The 19,653-nt window shown below is 38.6% G+C and overlaps 1 protein-coding gene across 2 annotated transcripts in view; it reads left to right on the top strand.

Annotated features, from left to right (window-relative positions):
• LOC149260315 (uncharacterized) overlaps nt 1–19,653 on the top strand; it is a 350,342-nt gene that overhangs the window by 230,084 nt on the left and 100,605 nt on the right. For both annotated transcript variants that reach the window (XM_089420223.1, XM_089420214.1), the window contains 2 exons: nt 18,491–18,577; nt 18,692–18,763. In XM_089420223.1, the coding sequence (XP_089276349.1) occupies nt 18,491–18,577; nt 18,692–18,763 (159 nt within the window). The remainder of the gene's footprint in view (nt 1–18,490; nt 18,578–18,691; nt 18,764–19,653) is intronic.

The raw sequence follows: 19,653 nt of genomic DNA, 5'->3' as shown, positions 1-19,653 counted from the left end.
ACACAGATTGTGTCCCGTTTGGCTGGGAGGTTTTGGCCGTTTGGTAACCAGAGCGAAATTGGAGCGAGGACAACTCGAAATCTGGGATCGACATCAAACTCAGAAGAAAACAAGTATTTATAGTGAATTGATAAGTTTTGTTCTTAAATTTCATTATATGCAATGTTCGAAGTAAATTTCTAAGTTTCTGAATTAAGAACAATTACAATTGGGCAATGTTAACTAATAGCCCTAGAGAATCAAAGTAGAGGTAATGGCTAGACAAGAGGAGAGGAATCTAGATTCTAGATGGTCGATGCATCTAAATGTTTGATGCTCGAATAACTAATCATTGTGTACAATGGATGCCATATCTATCTTGATTTATGTACAAATATGCATGTTTTCATATCTTCTACAACTAATTTGGTATTTTGGATTTTTTTAATGTAAATGCGAAGAAATATAAAAGAATATGTATATATAATAGATGCTTCCGAGACGCTTCACTCCCTTGATTTTTGGAAAACAACGCTTTTGACACTTGGCTTCCAAAAAACGTCCCCGCTTCGTCCCCACTTCGTGCAACATTCGTGTGAATCATTGATTTCCACACTATGTTATTTGTCCTTATTGGGCATACTATTTGTAGGTCATTCAATGTTTGACATGGTTCTTGTCTTTCACTGCCATGATCTTGATTTCTTTTGGATGAACTTTCAATGGAAAATTTCATTCTCATCAACAAATTGTGCTTCTTGGTGTTCCTCTAGTTGATCAACATATTTCAGTGGCTTTTTCTTTTACATTTGAGCTAGAATCCCCTTTTACTAGGGTATGGAACCTTGTTGGTATTGGTACTATGGTGTTTTGAGGAGATGCTATTTTCCAATGGCCCACATTCAAAATTAAGGGTGTAAGGTGCAATCTAATGCTTTATCTTCTTGACCACCTTTCCATCTTTAGGGAGGATGTTGTGTGTTGCCACTCAGATTGTACAGGCACTGCGACAACGACTCAGGTTGGGGGTTGTTACTTTGATCCTTGACCTCTTCGTTCTAGCTGTATCCCAATAACTGCCTATGGGGGGTAGTTCTTATGGAAATGTGAAGATGGAGGATAAGTTTGCAACCAACAAGTCCAAGAGACACAATTGAGTGACCTAGCTTCTTGGTTAATTTTAGCGATTTAAGGATTAGATTAAATTCAAATGTGAGCAGTGCCTTATGAAGTCAACTGCCTTATGGAGTCAACTTCTTGCTTATTATCAATTAGATACCTAGTAACCCGGATGGACAATCACTGCTTAGATGCGTCACTAACCTATATGCTATGCAAATCCTAAGACCTAGGCGTGATGCAAGGATCTTGGTTACTTTTAGTTATATGCCTATCCTAAGTATGACTTTCCTCTTAATTGTTTTGGATCCAGTCTTTAGAGCGGGTTGTGGGATGGACCAAAAGGAAGCAAGCAAAGGTTTGATTAACGATACATCCCCTTGTGTTCCAACCATCCGATGCCTTTGATGCTGTAGAGACTGTGGCTCTGACGATTGCAAGGTCATTTGTTAACCACTAGAAATGTGCTAAATCCTTGAAGCTAAATTGAGAAAGGGTGACCCTAGAAGTCTATCGACCAAGCTTGTGCTTGGAGGTAAATTGTTAATGCAACTAGACTTAGGGTGCTTATGCAAGGTAGATGGGTGATTCTTGGTTTAAGATTTGTTTACTGTTTAAGTACTTAAGTTGTGATTAGCTTCTTATGATGAGAGTACTTAATGATGAATTATGAAACAATATTATAACCAAGAACGTGCCAAATTATTAAGTGCCAATGCTAAACAATAGATAAATCCACAAGATGCTTAACCGATGATAGAAATTTTAGAACACGAATCCAATTTTAACAATGACATTTACTTGGGCCAATTTAGGATATGCCAATGACCAATGTTAAGAGATGCTTACTTAGAATGATAACCAACAAAACTCAAGATGCTAAACAATAAAATTATCCAAGGTTCTCAAGATAATGAAGCAATCTCTTAACGATGCTCAACACAATGATGCCAATCACAATTACTCAAGATATTCTAATGATGATTCTATAACACGATTATCAATGATCTTCTGCCAATGTTAGTGCCAATCAGGAAAGATAACTAGATCAAGACGCCCAAAGAAACTTGAATTATTCAACACCAAGTGATCTGAGATTAGAGTGCTTTTGTGAGTGTTATTATTAGATGTGAACTTATGAATCGATTCACAACAAAAAATGTGTTAGTATACTTGCAACAACTAGAAACCAATTTGCTATAAAACCATGGAAGAAGAATGATTATGATCTATAGAGCATGAGCAAAGAGAGATCTTATGTTACTTATATCCCAATCACATTTAAATGAGCAATTATTAAACTTTTAGGACAACAAGAAGTAAATCACTCTAGATCCAAGAAATGACAAGCATGTAAGAACCAAATATAATCAATGTGACACTGAATGACTTGCCAAGTGAAAATACAAGCTAACCAACCTTCTTATGATGATTTATTCAGTGTTATATCAGATCTGAAATTACTTGTTACATCTGTAAGAAAAGTATGCAAACAGTGAGCTATTAGTGAAATAGCTTGTGCCAAAGTGTGCCCAAAAGTTACCAAATGGCAAAACAAGTTTTCTAATGTGAGATTATGAGTCTTTTAGCCCTTTTAAGATGTATTCAAATATATCAGATCTGATCCCACTTTTTTGCAGGGATATCAGTCACCAAAATTTGAAGATTCATGCCAAAAAGACTAATGCACAAGATGCCTAGATGTTATGACAATGTGCTAGATATATCATATCACACCAATCAATTTTATGCCTCTTAAATGTGTTCTTCAGAAATATATCAGATCTGATTTTACTGATTATGCAGAGATATTCAGTCAATAAGCAAGTTAGATCTATGCCCAACTTACCATAGCACTATTAAATTTTTACCATGAATTTCTTAGTGTATTTAGGCCACTTAGATATCATTTTTAGGGCACTTAAACTTGAATTTTTTCATTGTTATGAATGATCCAGAGAGTTGTAACAAACAGTGAGAGAAAATGAGGGTTAAGAGACCAAGCCCTAGGCCCAAGGCCTTGAAGATTGCTTGCCCAAGTTGTCAAAAGTTTTCCAATGGGCTTGACACCTGCAAACACCAAACTTGAGCCAATTTCTTCCTGCAAAACCCACCAATATTCAGTCCAAAAATTTTCAGAGACGAATTGAGGGCAAAATAGGGCCAACAGAGGCTAGAAAGGATGACATAGAGACTAATGGAGTCCGAAAAGGAGGGCAGAAGAGCGGAGGATGGCAACAGAGGGCTAAAAGGACGCTAAGAGGGAGAGAGGGCTGAAAAGGTCCTCGAAAAGCCCTTAGTGCTGCCGTCTAGGCTCTAGGAGGGGGCCCGAGGCCTTCTAAGTTCTAGGCTCATGCCTAGGCCAAAAATGGCCTGAAAAGCCTAATGCTGGGGCTGGAGAGGGGGTCAAGGCCCTTTAGGACTCACGACCAACCTCTAAGAGGTCGAAAACAGTGATGCAGGGCCCTAAAAGGATGACCCAAGGGGTCAAGAGGCTGATGTTGGGCCTGGAGAAGGGCGCTGGACTTTAAGGCCCTAAAAAATTTACTAACCCTTGCTTGAAAAAATCTATTTTTCTTTAGATCTTCAATTTTTGCAAAATTTCTTAAGTAGCTGGCCCTGCAAAAATTTGGAGACTAGATCTTACCCTTAAGGGCCTAGATATAACTCTAATCCAACTATTTCTTTTGATCTCACCTACACAAATGAATTTACAATAACCCAAAACCCCAATATATACAAAGATTGCAAAATAGTTTAAAACCCCAAAACCCCAGCTGCAAAACAGAGGTTAGATTTTACAAAAAATATATTTTACAAATATATTTACAAAATATACCCGTTTACAATGCTTGAGAAAATTTTGAGAAAAATAATTTTTGTGAATCCTTGATAATGGCTAAATGTATTTTCAAAAGATAGATGCAAAATCCACAGCGTTAGTGAAGTTAGAAAACCATAAAAATATTTAGGATCCAAACATAGTCAGCCTCTGCACAAAGTTTGTGAACTTGGAATCAAAGGTTTGGGGAACTTGCAAACACTATATATTTTCCAAAAAATAAATAGTTAGAACACACAGGGAATCAGATCACCTAAGATAGGCCCACGACTTACCAATAGAATGTTTTTATCACCTACAATGAAATAACGATTAATAACAGTTATAAAGAACAATATAGGAATGCTCGTACCAAACACATACCACAAATCAATAGATTAGAGACACCATGAACTGCATTGCATAGTCTTTATTATGATTATTCGAACGTTCTCAGCAGGAGAGTAGTTTACATCATCTTTTCGAAGTTACATTGGCCAAAATTAGATATGGCTAACTTCATGCTTCTATAGATTTGGTTATACTTGCTATCTAAGTTTTGCAAGTACATAATCTTCAACTTGGTGAAGATGCTCGATGTGGCAAGCATGATGAGGATGATAATAACTCTGATGAAATGGTTGGAAGCCGCAAAAGATTCTATGGTGACAAAAAGAAGAAGCTGATCTCCCAGAGGAAGTCTGCATAGAAGAGATCTCCCTAAGATTAAGAGGGAGTCTGAATAAAGAGGTGCTTCCTGGTTGAGAGGAAGGACATAGCTTTGGTTTTAATTGAAGAATGAATTTTGGCGGATATGTGGCTACATGTAAAGTAGGAAAGGAAAGTATATGATTAAGGAATCTTCTATTAAAGATTCGGTTGGTAGTCCTACTATGAAAAGATGAGAAGCAACATCAAGTTGTCTGGATGACCCCGGAGGCTTGTATTCGATTATGTACATATATTATTGATTGGGGCTGTGTTTGTACAAGTGAATCTCTCGAAGGTTTTGATAACATGCTCGTTACCACTCAGTTTGACTGGGAGAGATTTGTTATCCTTGATCTACTGGATTTAGGAGAGTTGAGGCTTTGTGAGTGAAGCATTTCCCGGGAAGGCATCTGGCTGGCACTTTGTGTTTGATGTCTAGGTCCTGAAGTTGGAAAGGTGGTGTTGGTTATCGAGCTCTGTTTTGGATACACACCTAGATTTTTGGGTTGGTGGTTAGCAAGTAAGCCCGGTGGTAGCTAAAGGGGCTGAAAGCTTGAGTCCACCTTATTCCCACTTGGATAGATTATCCTTGTCAGGAATCTAGTCCATGGCATTGCGGTGCCTAAATTGTTGAGTGACCAATTGATAGATTGCCTTGGTCAGGAATCTTAGTCCGTGGCATTACGGTGCCTAAATGGTTGAGAGACCAATGGATAGATTACCTTGGTCAGGAATCTAGTCCATGACATTACGGTGCCTAAAGTTCTTCATGGTTCATATAATATGAGATCTTCCATTGTACGTGTATATGATGAATACCTCCCTAGTTAAGAGGGAGTGTTGGAAAATGTAACTAGGTTCAGTCTTCATTTAATGTATTTGAGTCATCATGAAATGTAGTTGTCAAAAGAATAAAGAAAATTATTATTATTATTATTATTGTGACTTATTAGAGCATGCGCTTCATGCTTGGGTCACTTCTAGGATTTATTCTGAGTCAATAGAGTCATTGTACTTTTAAAGAGACCCTTCTTGGGCTTTTGAATCATGTAAAAAGGTTAAGTATTGAGTCAAATAATTTATGTATCCTCCACGCCATGTTGGCCTAAAAGAAGATCAAGTCAGCCTAAGGACCCTATTCGACCTCACACGGAGCCTATAAATACAAGCACATCGAATTCATTTGGAGATCACTCACTCACAAGAAGTTCGATATCTATTTTAGCTGGGTAAAGTGCGAAGTCTATTGCCAGGAAGCCGAAGTGAATGCAAGTTTGGGGAAGTTTGAGGAAAAATTGAAATTTTGGTGCCTCTCTCTTTCTGTTTCGTGTCCTGGATTGGGAGATCGAAGTCTTCCAAATTTCTTTGTTGCTGGAAGTTGGTGCTTGGTCGAAGTTGCTAGAAAGGGGTCGAAATTTTGGGAGGCTGACTTGGTGTGGAGGGAAGGTCTTGTCTTGGTCTAGGGTGAAGAATCTCAAAAGAATACTATTGAAGGAAGAATTTCTTGACTGGGCTTTCCCCTCGACGGGGGTTTTGCTTTGGCATAGTGCCTACATTTGGTGTCTATTGTTTTATGTGCTGCTGGTTTGGTAATTGCTTGATGAACTAAAGGAAAGAAGATATAAATAATCGTAATAATAAGAAACATCACAATTAATTATCAAGAATAAGAAAATCTTTTTGCCTCTCTGATTTTCTAACAGTATGGTACAACAATACCATACTGTACAGTCCCTTGAAAATCATGCCAAACAACTCAGCAATAAATGTGTTGTATGACCCTCGATTTTTGTGTCAAAGACATGTTGAACATCCCTAAAAAATTGTGCCAATCGCTGCTATATGGCACTGCAAATAATTGTTGAAAACTACCTTGTAGTGCATGCCCAATCTAGATTCTAGATGCCTTGTGATTTGTGCCCTCGTTGGCTCCTGCTCCTCTGCTTTTCTTCAGCTTCTCACTTCCTCCTTTCTCCTCCAGGAATGTGTCTCTTCATCTCCTTTTTCTCTTTTTTATTTGTTGTTAATGACTAAATCCATAACCCAAGCTGTCAATGGTTGAAATTCAATTTGGCCATCTCAAGATCAATGGTCATGGCTTAATTTCACATTGGGCCTGTTACCGCTCAAACTAGCAGGGGTCCTAGGAGGGGATCCTATAGAGCAACTACCTGGTCGAGGGCAACAATGGAGCGATAACCCATATTCACCTCAGCTGAAGCTCCCTACTCTACGGATTTTCACCGATGAGAGGAGATTCGGTATGATGGAATCACGAGAATATATGGTCGATAATAAGATAAAGAGGTGATTCCTTGGCCCATTCACAAGAGGGACTGAATGAGATGGGTTTGTTTGTTTTAGAAGCAAGGTGATAGGCTCTCTAGGAAGGGCTAAGAGGGTCTTTGAGATCGGGTTTGAGAATATATCTTATCAAGGAAGCCCCTAGACTCAAAGGCCTGGAGAATGCTTGGCTTCTAAGTGATCTTTGTGGAATTGGAGTCCAAAGATTGCGGGACCACAAAGGGCCAAGTGGACCAACAATTAGGTCAAGGGTATGGAGTTGGTCAACCAAGTATGTACTTGACCTAATTAGTGAAGGGAACGGGATCAAAGAAAGAATCTTCCTTTGATGATTTAATATTATGATCCCAATGAGGTCACTAACCAATGGGAAACCAAGGGCAAGAGTCGATTTTCAAGCTAGGGCTTGAAATATCTCAAGATCCCACCGTCAAAATTTCTTGAAATCCGGAGTGCCTCTATATGACACACCAATGCAATTGTAGGCAAGAGATCGAATTATTTTGATGGCTAAATCGTGAGAAAAGTGATGCCCTAGGTGACCTATGGAGGCTAGGCCTAGAAAAGGAGGGGAAGGTGAGAGAAATTCTCTTTGAAAATGATCACCTATGGAAGGATCAATGCCTTATCCTTTGGGGAAGATGGAGTCAAGATGAAATTTATGATTTAGAGGAACTACACCCAATCAAGGAGCCTTCTAGACAACTTCGCATGGCAATTAGGGCATGAGAGCAGCTGCTAGAAGAATTTATACTTCAATTTGCAATAATTGATGACTTATCAAGATGTGTTCAATAGAAACAATCTCTAGGAACATTCACCTTTTCACACATGATACATGAGATGATGCAACACTACAAAAGATTAAATTTCCACAATTTTGCATAAGAAAAGTAGTAAATTTCAGACCTAGTATAGCGAAAATCCTAGCAACATTCATGTATTAAAGCAAATAACAAGAATAGACATGAAAATGTTACTTACATGTGTAAAGAGTATATCCAATCACCAAATTATGCCAATAATGAAGCTCCAAGACAAGAGAGAGATATCCAAACATCAAAATTCATCCATAACATCCAAAATCCTCCTCCAAAAGGGAATGTGAAATTCTCAAGAAGCTACTAAGACCCAAATCCAAGTGATGATGATGAAAATGAATCACCTCACTTGTATTTATACAATCTCTAATGAATTCGAATGGCCTAATTTGGACTAATAATGCCCCTAAAATAAAATAATGTGCATAATAACAATACTTTTGGTGACAAGCCCACCAAATAGCTCAATAACATAAAGATAAGCCTCTCAAGAGGGCAGAATGATCAACATAATGAGTTGTTGGGCCTTTGAAGAGGCCTAATGAAGTCCAAGGGGTGCCATGATGTGAAAATGGACTCCCAACATAGTAGACAAGGGGTTGGCCCCTTGTTTTCCAAGCAAGAACCTGTGGTGCTCCCAAGTGGGTGTGGGGGCACAAGGACATCCTCATGGGTCTCCAAGTGGATCAAAAATGCTTGTAGACCATCTGTAAGGGCTAGGATGGTGATGTAAGCCCTCCCTCTGCAGTGGGAGACATCCTCTAGACCCTAGAACATCTGCCAAGTGTATGGTGCAAGTGTGGAGCCAGTTGGGCATGGTGAACCAAGTGCATCATCCTCATCCAAAAGGTGGAACACAAGCAATCAATGAGTGGTATTGGGGATCCATGAAGTACTCTCTGCTATGGTGGAGGTTCATGGTTCTCAACGCTCACCCTAGGTCCTCTGGAGGGCTAGGACCCCATAAGGGAGACCAAGTGTTAGTTTTTGTAGCATCAGATGTGTTCTAGTCACGAAACTTGGTGGAGAGGCTAGAGTACATTATATCTCCATAACCCAGAAATTGTTTCTAGAAATTCCACCTAGAGATAGCATAATTAGATTATTAACCTATTTTTTAATGTTTCCTATTAGTTTAATGTTTCTCTAGACTCACACGGATCGATCAAAAAATGATCTGAGCCATTCGTTAAGATTAAATCTTGGCCATTGGGTTCCCAATATGAATATATACGAAGGGATCGATGTGGTGATGAAGGACACAATTGAGCAGCAGTTCCTTGTGCAGATCAAGCTAGCAGTAGTAGAGTTCGAGCCAGAGAGGGACGCATTGTCAGTGAGGGGTAGGGACAATGATCCAGAGGAAGATTTCTAGATTTTGAGAGGTAGCAGCAAGAGGTTGAGTTATTCCCAGTGTAGGAATGCGAGTGTAGGACCGCGCGAGTGCCGGAATGCACGAGTGCAGGCATCATGATTGCAAGCAGCGCGAGTGTCAAGGTTGCTTAGGATATCTTTTCCAAATTTTCTTGCTGTGGATTGACAGTTTCAGGCATCCAATTGCACTTAGATTTCACTGTTGCTTAATAATATTAAACCCTCAGTTGTTGCACCGATTTTCCCAAGTTGGGTTTTTCCGGGGACATTTGTTCAAAAATAACTGTGTAAATGTGTGCACTAAATTTTTTCAGTTTCCAACGCTATTTTCTTTTGCAGTTTATTTGTGAAAATCACAGTGTCAATTATTTGGTATTTACCCTAGAAGACAACAGATAAATTGTTAAATAAACTAACAATTAGAAAAATAATTTCCAGTTGTTGTGATAGATGAAATTTTCACAAGGTATCAGAGCGCGAGTGATCAGCCAAGAAGCTCAGAAGTGAAGGAGAATTTCATTGTTCAGAGGGAGCAGCAGGCCAAAATTATCGGAAGTTGCACAATACCCAGATAGGCAGGCCGAATTACTGGGGCCAGGGTTTGATTTTTAGTTGCAGGTTGGCAGAAAAGTCGAGTTGCCCGAGATAGTGATTCCAAAAGTCAGAGGAAGCAACAACTACTCAAATTTTTGCTAAGCAGATTTTCGGTTGGACGCAGAGGGTTTTGCAGTAGAAAAACTAGCGTCGGGTGGAAGAGAAAAGCGCACACAGTAGAGGGAAGATTTCTCTTAGGGAACTTAGAGTTTCAGAAGTTCGATTTTCCATTGCAAATTGGCAGTAGCAACTATCAGATCTGCGCATTCCAGAAGGGAGTGCGAGTAGTAGAGCAACAATCAAGCAGAGGGAAAGAGGGAGATTTTCGGGTTTATTTTCTCTAGTTTTTTGAGTTTCCAGATTTTTGCAACTCTGCAGGGATGACGATATGAGATTGCCAGAAGAGGCTGTGTGAGCTATCCAGAATGCAAATCTGGGCAGCAGATCGAGTTCTAGTTGCCAGAGACAAGTGCTGGAGGAAGTGCGAGTTGCAAAGAAAGGAAGGGTCCCAGGTAGGGACCAAGCTCGATAGGAGATAATGGGGCACTAGATCCAGGTGGAGGAGGAATATGAGACTCCAATGTGCCATATTGGGCATGTTCCAACACAGTTGCAACAAGGAGATTAGTAAGATCAGTTCCAGATTGTTGCAGTGGGACCATCACCTTTGCTACAGGGGCCCACAATACCACAATAGTAGATTTAGTGTCAACAGACGCAGCTAGTCATTCAAATGACAACTTCATAGCTAGTTGTAGTCAGTTCCCGAGAGACACTTGCAGAACTTGTTGCAGTGACACAAACAGTGTGAATTGCCCAATTGCAGTATGTAAGTGCAGTTCTAGCTAGAAGATTCCCAGCGCAGAGCTTCGCATTTCAGTTTCCAAGGCAAGAGGGCAGTGGGAGTTGTCAGGAGGGAGCAGAGAGATTTCCCATCGGTAAATTGAGACTTAGAGGGAACAACCCTATGGAATCTAGTGCTTTAGGATTTGGGGAGATTAGATTCATTATTGCAAGAGTTGCAGCAGTAGTGCATAAGCATTACTAGAGCAGTAGCAACACCAGTATGAGTAGACTAGATTTCGCTTTGTTTGTAGCTATACCTCCAGGAGTGAGGTGGGGTGACACCGAGCTGTAGTCCCGAAGTTGCAGAGATTGGGCAAGATCCTTGAGGTGTCCTCCTCATGGATCATTACCTTGCTACGAGGGCACACAACATTCAATAGCAGGATGAATCAATGTCAGTGGTTGCAATCAGAGACCGAAGTGACAGTTGCAGACTAGTAGCAGTCAGATGCTAAGGAGCTCAATGCAATGTTGACAACAGAGTAGGTGGCTCAATGTAGAGTTGACAACATCACAAATTCTTCAGTGGACAGTGTAGTTGAAGCAGCAACAAATGAGACGGAGTTACAGTGCGGGTGCAGGGTTGGCAACAATATGGCATTGTCAGCAACAGCACATATGTAGCATCAGAGTTGTGCAGTGGTTGGTGGGCATTATGGCCAGACATCAACAACATGACAGGAGATGGTACAAAGACGAGATGTTGTGGTAGGATGTGCAGCACTAGAACACAATCCTCGCTAAGAGGGAGTACTAGTTTTTGTAGCATCAGATGTGTTCTAGTCATGAAACTTGGTGGATAAGCTAGAATACATGAGATCTCCATAACCCATAATTGTTTATGGAAATTCCACCTAGAGATGGCTTAATTAGATTATTAACTTATTTTTTAATGTTTGCTAAGTCTAAACTTCGGAAAACTGGTTAATTAATCAGAATTAATTAAGTCAAGGTGAGAATTCTCTAGAAACTCACATAGATCGATCCAAGAATTATCTGAGCCATTGATTAAGATTTAATCTTGGCTGATGGAGTCCCAACAGGAAGATATAAGAAGGGATCGATGTGGTGATGGAGGATACACTTGAGCAACAATTCCTTTTGTAGATCAAGCTACCAGCAGTAGAGTTCGAGCTTGAGAGGGACACAGTGTTAGTGAGGGGCAAGGACAGTGATCCGGAGGAAGATTTCCAGATCCAGAGAGGCAACAACAAGAGGCTGAGTTATTCCTAGTGCAGGAGCGCGAGTGCAAGAATGTGTGAGTGTAGGAATGCGAGTGCAGGAACGCGAGTGTAGGAATGCAAGTGCAGGCAACATGAATGCAAGTAGGGTGAGGGCCAGGGTTGCTTAGAGAATATCTTTGCCAGATTTTCTTGTTGTGGATTGTCAGTTTCAGGCATCCAGGTGTACTCAGATTTCATTGCTGCTTAATAATATAAAACCCTCAGCTGCTACACCAGTTTTCCCAATTTGGGGTTTTCTAGGGACATTTGTCAAAAAATAACTATTTAAAATTTATGTGTGTGCGTGCTAGATTTTCTTAGTTTCCAATGCTATTTTCTTTCGCAGTTTATTTGTGAAAATCGTAATGTGAATTATTTGGTATTTGTTGTAGCAGACAATAGATAAATTGTTAAATAAATTAATGATTAGAAAAATAATTACTGTTGTTGTGATAAATGAAATTTTCACATCAAGCCCCAAATGGAAACCCACCTGCAATCTTGCATAATATCCAATGCGTCCCCTTGCCCTCCAATACAACAAATCATTAGAATAATCAAGTAAAAGAGCTTACAAGTCATGGAATCAATGGGGCACTTCATGGTGGCATGCCTTCCATAACAGGCTTTAGCGTGTACAAGTGTCTCCAAGCTCAATAAGGGGGTTAACTAAGGACCCTATCAGGCGGTTTCATCCTTTAAAGGGGATGACATGTCCAAGGTACATCCCTCAAGTGGCAGTTGGCAAATGATAAAGTAAAGGAATGGATTGGGGATCAGGGGAATCATCTAGACCACATGTTATGGTACCAGGGTAGTTATAATAGGGGAAGTCCACACCTGGGTATATAAGTGTAGGAGGGAGAAAATCGTGGTACATGAGTTACCTCGACCTTTGTTTTTCCACCCTTCTTCATATGCCTTTTCCCTTTGATTGATTTTCTTCATAACTGCTCGAGGCTCTAGGGGATGATAGCATGTTGCGTGGTATATAGCATTGTATACCCCCTTAAGGTGGGGCAGTTCATCGTCGACCAGGTGTTGGGACAATCATGGGTTCCTTAATGATGGAGGGGGCTCATCTAGGGCCCATAAGAACTGGGGTGATGGCCATGGTTAAGGAGTAGAGCTCATGTTTGGATTTTGCCCATGTGCTAAATTTGTATGTCCTGGCCATCTTTTGCATTTTGTGGTACATTTTTTGTTGAGAACGACCAAATTATGCTTTTTCTTTTCTTTTTCGCTGCATCAACCTCCATGCATTGTTCCAGGCCTGACTGAAGATGTGCACAAGGGCAGGGGGAAGGCTAACCTTATGTGGACCCAGTGGACACATGTGGACCTAGATGGGAAAAGAGATGAATGGGGCTAAAATGAATGGAAGGAAGTGATGTATATGGTGTCGGGAATCGGGACCACACGACCAAAATTTGGGTTTCCCATGTAGTGACAACCCTAAAGCTAATGGCCAGTAAAGGAGATCCCATGGGACTAGGATACAAGGCTAACCATGAAATCGGGCAGTAGAGACACGAGTACAGACCTAGCCCACTGTTTCCGCCAAATCCCCCCCCACCAATCCATGCCCAAAAGTGCCCATGGCAAGTAAGGAAAATTACTCAACTATACCAATGAAAGGTCATACCTTTGGGGCCGGGAGGCCCACCTTCAAACATACAATCATGACAAGTGGGTGAGGGACCACATGGTTGGCTCAGGTGGCAGAGATAATGGCACATCGAGCTATCTGGTGGTTGTAAGGGGCTGTTGGCTATCGGCTGAGGACCATCTAAGAGAATTATTTTTTTCTCCCATATACACTACCCACAAGTGGTGGGTAACAGGGCACACTTAAATCACTTAAGTGACCCAAATTTTATAAAGTTAAACTCACTGTATAAAAGGTCACTTTTTAGTCATTAAGTATAAAAATACATTTTTGAAGTTTATAATGTAAAGTGTCTAGAGAGAGAAATGTGTTCAGTCACTTCTGCATGCTAGGAACTGCCAATGCAGAAGTACCCCCAAGCTACTAAAAACTAACAACAGTATCATCACCAAGAACAATAATCTCATTATTATAGTTAGCAAGCTTTGAGAAAACCTCTCGCTTACCAGTCATATGTTTGGTAACCCTTGAATCAGTGTACTAGACATATTGAGAAGCAAAGGTGTCAACAAGAGAGGTTTTAAAGAGAAACAATCACAAGTTCAGTTTGTGGAACAATTGTACTACTTTTTGCAAAATGACCTTGATGCCTTTCTCCTCTACTTTCTATATTGTGCTCTCTATCTCTATTTTGATTAGCTTCATGTCTTTGCCTAAGTTATCAATCTTCATCATTGTGATTAATTTTGCTACAATAATTGCATATCTGGGATGAAAATTTTGATACATACTTGTCATATTTGGGGAAGTCTGCTATTGAGTTTTATTCCAACTATACTTTGCTCCTTTAGGACTTATATTATAGCCTCTTCCTTTGTCTCTTCTTGTCAAAGATTTGTTTGGTTCTTCAAATTCATTTTTTTTAACCTATGCTCTTTTTGGATTAGTGACTCCACAACTTCTTCAAATATAGGAACTTGTTGGAATCACGATTGTCGTTAGACCAAAACCCACAGGCATTAGTCTCTGCTACAATTGCCAAAGTTAGGATCCACGAGATGCAGTTTGTCCATGTCGCGAAACACATGTGGAGCGCTGAACCCGATGTTCAACAATCCCCCCCAGTGTGAGTTAGGTGAGTTTTAAATTGTTTAAATTTTGATGTTCTATGTTGTAGCAATCACTTATTAAAAAACTTCTTTATGTTGCAATATTAAACAAGAAATATTAGATATCACATAAATCAAATGCGCAATAGAAGATAGGCAAGAATACAATGAGACACAGAGAATTTAGGTCCAATGAATAGGGGAAAACCCAACCAGGTTCATCTTCTATTAGAAATCAATTGTTTAGCAGAGATATAGAGTACAATGCGAGATCAAGAGAATGAGTAATTTCACCCAAATCTGAACAAGTTGTAGCATGAAGATCACTGGTAGAAGCACCAAATGCACACACTGAATCAACCTTGGCTCACCAAGTTTTGCTCTTACTCTCCAAGTCTCTCCCTCACAATCTTCTTCAACTCTTCGAATTCTTCTTTCACAATGCACAAGTAGTGAGGGGAGAAAGAATGAGGCACATATATATAGGAGGAGCAACGAATCCATGCCATAAAGGAGGAGTAACTCACATGCCAAGAGGGAGAGTAACATATGCCCATTTAGGAAATGTAACTCATGCCATTAAGAAGGTACACATGCCTTTGTAACTTATGCCATTAAGAAGGAGAGTGTAACATATGCATTAAAGAGTGCGTAAGAGGAATCTTTCATGACATGCTTTAATGAGAGTGTAAGAGAGTGTAAGAGGAATCTTTTATGATGAGCTTTTATTGAGTGTAAGAGAGTGTAAGAGCATTAATGAGTGTAAGAGGAATATTCCATGCCAATAATGAGAGTGTAAGAGAACATTATTTAGAGCCATGATTGAGTAACTTGAATTTCTTTTTAATGAAAATATAATAGCATCATAAGAATAATATGAATAATATTAATGATAATATTGATGATTAAGTCAAAATTGAACTATTAGGATCGATTGATGATCATAAGGGATTTTCCATCAACAATACTTGATTACTAATTGATGCAAGGTGATTTACTGTCTTGATACTTTCTAATTTTAGACTTTCTATCTTTAGAAATTCTATTTTTTAGACTTTCTATTGTTAGAAATTCATTCTTGAGCTACCAATTTTCGACACGAACTTGAGACCCGTCGCTTTGATACCACTTGTTGGAATCCCGACTTCCGTTACACCAAAACCCACAGGCAATAGTCTCTGCTACAATCACCAAAGTTAGGATCGACGAGAGGTGGTTAGTTCATGTCGCGAAACACACAGGGAGCGCTGAACCCAATGTCCAACAGAACTCTATTCAGAGAAGATACACAAAATAAAGTCACAAAATTCTGATATAGATCAAGGAAACTATTGAACAAATGGTTATGAATATCTTATCTTTTAATTTTTGCAGCGATTGGTTACAACTCATTCTTCAATTCCTGCAATTTTTGAATATAATCTATAACTAAATTTGATGGTACCATTTTCACGCTAGTTAATTTGTTTCTGAACAATAAAATATGAAGTTCATTTGAGGTTATATACAAATTGTTTATCTTCTTCCAAAAAGTAGCAGCATTAGTAAGACCTCAAATATGAGAGAGGATGTCATTGTTAGGAGCAAATGTAAGCTAAAGTGGGGCATTTTTTTCCTGCTTGTAATCATTAGTCATGAGGTCTGGTTTTGAAATTATCCCACTCGCTATTTTCCAAAGATCATGATAAGACAGAATTTGATCATTTTTGTTTTCAAGTTGGGGAATTTTTTCCATTCAATTTGTGAGATTCGGGGATCATAAAATTGTTAATTTTGATCATATTGAAAAAAACATGTTATTACACTAAAAATAATCTCCTTATAACTTCAATATAAATCTGAACCATGACTGCTTAAAAAAATTCTGAAACCAGAGTCATACTTATAACTACGAAAAATAGGGTTTGATTTTTCTTTCAGTGCTTTTATTGTGCGGTTAAAAATAAATTTATTAATTCCTGTTTGCAAAGAATGTGGAACTCTTTTGTTATACTAGTTTCACATTAGAATTGTAAAGGATTTAAAATTGCAGAGGATTTATTTCAATGAAATTTGGATTACTGTAAATTCTGATATCTTCAAAATGATTACTGTGTATGTTCGAATTGCTGGGTCAAATTGACTTCTTAAATTGGTTTAATGTTTGGGATTATGCTACCACTTATCACTGTCTTCTTGGACTTGCCAATTCATTGGGGTCTGTTTAATATCCCACCACCTTGAAGTTATACTGCTGACGTTTTCCTGATGCTGCTGATCAGATTAGTGATCAATCCCCTTTATTGAAGGGTTCAGCCTGCTGTAGCCACTATTAAAATTGTTCTGCTGCCAATGAATATGCATATGCCACTGCCATATGATTCTCTTCCTTTTTTATTATTTAGCCCCTAGGAACATGGCGTTGAGATAACAGGTAATGTGGGTCTCTAGTATGAGTGAGCTGCCAATCACAACTGCTGTAGAGAATTAGACCACAGTGGCCATACACTTTTTTTAGGGTGATACCATCATATGAATCAGCTTTAAATTTTGTCTTCTATTAATTGCATTTAATTGACTCTTTAATTCTGCAATTCAGTCAAATTCATATTTATCTCTAAGCATGTGCCAAATATTGTCTTAACACACATCTCTAAGATTGCCCAATGCCCCAATCATTGTGGCTTTGATACGATGTTAATCAATAACATGGAGTATGTGAAGAGATAAACAAGAAACAGAAAGAGTGATGTATTATGCAGTGAAACATGAATCTTCGATCACTCGCGATTAATCACGAGTCAAACTCTGCTCTTCCCTCAAACGATCCGATTCAACTATGGGCGAGTCAAACTTGCGTTGACCGTGTTTGACTCGTGCTCAACATGGGTTTCACTTGTGACTCACTGATTAATTGCGATTTAGGCGATTGAGGTGATTTTCAACCCTCAAATCGAGGGGCACGAGTTTTAACTTTTAGGGTTCCCGCATTTTTCGTTGCGTAGTTTAGTTACGTTAAAAATTAAAAGTTGGTCTGTAATTGACTTTTCTCAGTTGCTCAAGCCTATAGCTCATACGTCGAGAAGGTAATAGAGGCATGGTGTCAGTTTCAATTTATTCCACGTAATAGAGTCGTAGTGTAATAGAGGTGTAGTGTGCAGTGTGCTCCATTGTAGCTTCAACATGTGCTTGGTCAGAGATTTCAGTAGCAAACCATTATCGTATCATTTTAGCAGCAATCAAGAGATTTCAGTTACTGCTTTTTTACTGATTAGTATGCAGTATTTTATAAACTTTTAGAAGCAGATGCTTCTGGTTCGATGTAGTCATAGGTTAGGAGTCAAGACCCAGTGCTTTGGATCATGTTTGGACTCATAACATATATGAGATAGTTATTCATTCATGATATTTTGGACATCTATTGATATTATGCCTTGTTTGGACATGGCTTTATTGAATATCAATGAAAAATGTTTTTTTTTTTTTTTTTAATTCAATATATGTTTATATCTTAAATTATTGAATTCACCGATTTTTCCCGATTTTTCCCCGATCCGATTAAAACTCTTCGCTCTTTTGCCTCGCCGATTCCGAGTCTGGTAACATTGGTATTATGTCAATATGCTTCAAAATTACATAGTGGTGTTGTATATATATCTAGCAAGTTTAGTTAGTCCCATTAGGAACTGCTCACTTAGTTTCATTAGATACATTAACTTAATTGCCATTTATAAGTTATAACTTATTTTTCACTTTATGACGCTACAAGATTATGCTTATACATCTCATTTAGTACTTGGATAAAATAAACATTACAATGTCTAACACAAATTAGGATTGTTAGTTACTAGTGATAAAAATGCTTAACACAATATCCTTTTTTCTATCCGAAATTGAATAATGATTTTATTATTGTTTTTCTCACTTATTTCTTTGAGAGTGATAAGACCTCAGAAGATTTTCTTGTGGCTAACTAGTTTTTGAAAATTTCTTCTGAGCAGGTTGGATGTGCATGTATAGACATGTCAGATGCAGACTTGAATTTTATAAAGTTGGCTTTGACATCTGCACCAAGAAATGGAGCTCAGGTTCTTCAACATAATGGCTCTTTTTGACTTCTATTTGAGCAAACCTTTCTTATGTTTTATAATTGAATTACTCTCACTTATTTCATATGATCTTTTTATGGCTTTTGAAATTAGTTTGTTCTGATGGGCACAAGTAAAAATCCAAGAATGCAAGCTGGTTTGGAAGAGCTGCAAAAAGATTTTAAGGTAATTTTGCACAAGATGGCTAATTTTATGCTTCTTCCATTCCTAATACAGCTAATGTTGTTTAGAATCTATAGACTGAAGGAACACATAAGGTGGTTGATGATAACTCTCCTTTCATTGATGTGTATTGATTGAAGTCTCGAGGCTTGGCTCTGGGTATTCAAGAAAGTCCAGTAGTCAAGAAATATAACAAAATGTGCTTGTGACAAAACCACTTGACTGGTTTACCAATGTCATGTTTGTCCATAAGACCCTGTCTATGGAAACCATATTGATTCAAAAATGATAATTGCATTGTCTTTTAAATCCATTTGAGTACTTCCTGTCTTCTCATTTCATCGAATATCTTCTATAATCTTGGCCTATATATGTTGTTTCAAGATTAATGATTGTTTTGATTTAGTACACGGACTGATAAGAATACTAAATCACATTGAAATGGGTTACATACCTCTGGCTTAAGGCAACTAGCTTTCTCTTGATAGTATGAAGTGTTTGGTCAACACATTATTTCAGCTTTACTTCATTTGGAATAACTTTTATATGTTGGGTTGAGCACAAGTTCTAATGTGCTTGTAGGGTCTGGGGGTTTATAATATTATAATTTAGAGCAATACTGCTGCCCTCTGTTAGTATTTACTATTGGAAGTCTCTAAATCTGTTCTACTGCAAACACACTGAAGTTGATTCTAAGCCTCATATTGAAAGGCATCGTAAACAATTCCTAAGCCTAAGAATAGGATGAAGTCCTAATTCTTATCCCAGTAGGCTGAAAAGACCTCAAAGCTGATTACATAAGGCAAAAACTCAGCACCTCAGACCAGAAGCCTCAGGAGTCTCAGAGGGGCTGAAAATTTCAGAAGGTTCGAAATTCTCTGTCATGTTACAGG

This window comes from Pinus tabuliformis, chromosome 6, assembly GCF_031772625.1.
Source record: "Pinus tabuliformis cultivar Carrire ecotype Pingquan chromosome 6, CPIR1, whole genome shotgun sequence".
NCBI lineage: Eukaryota > Viridiplantae > Streptophyta > Pinopsida > Pinales > Pinaceae > Pinus > Pinus tabuliformis.
The sequence above is the reverse complement of the archived record's forward strand: the minus strand, read 5'-3'. Positions and strand labels throughout refer to the sequence as shown.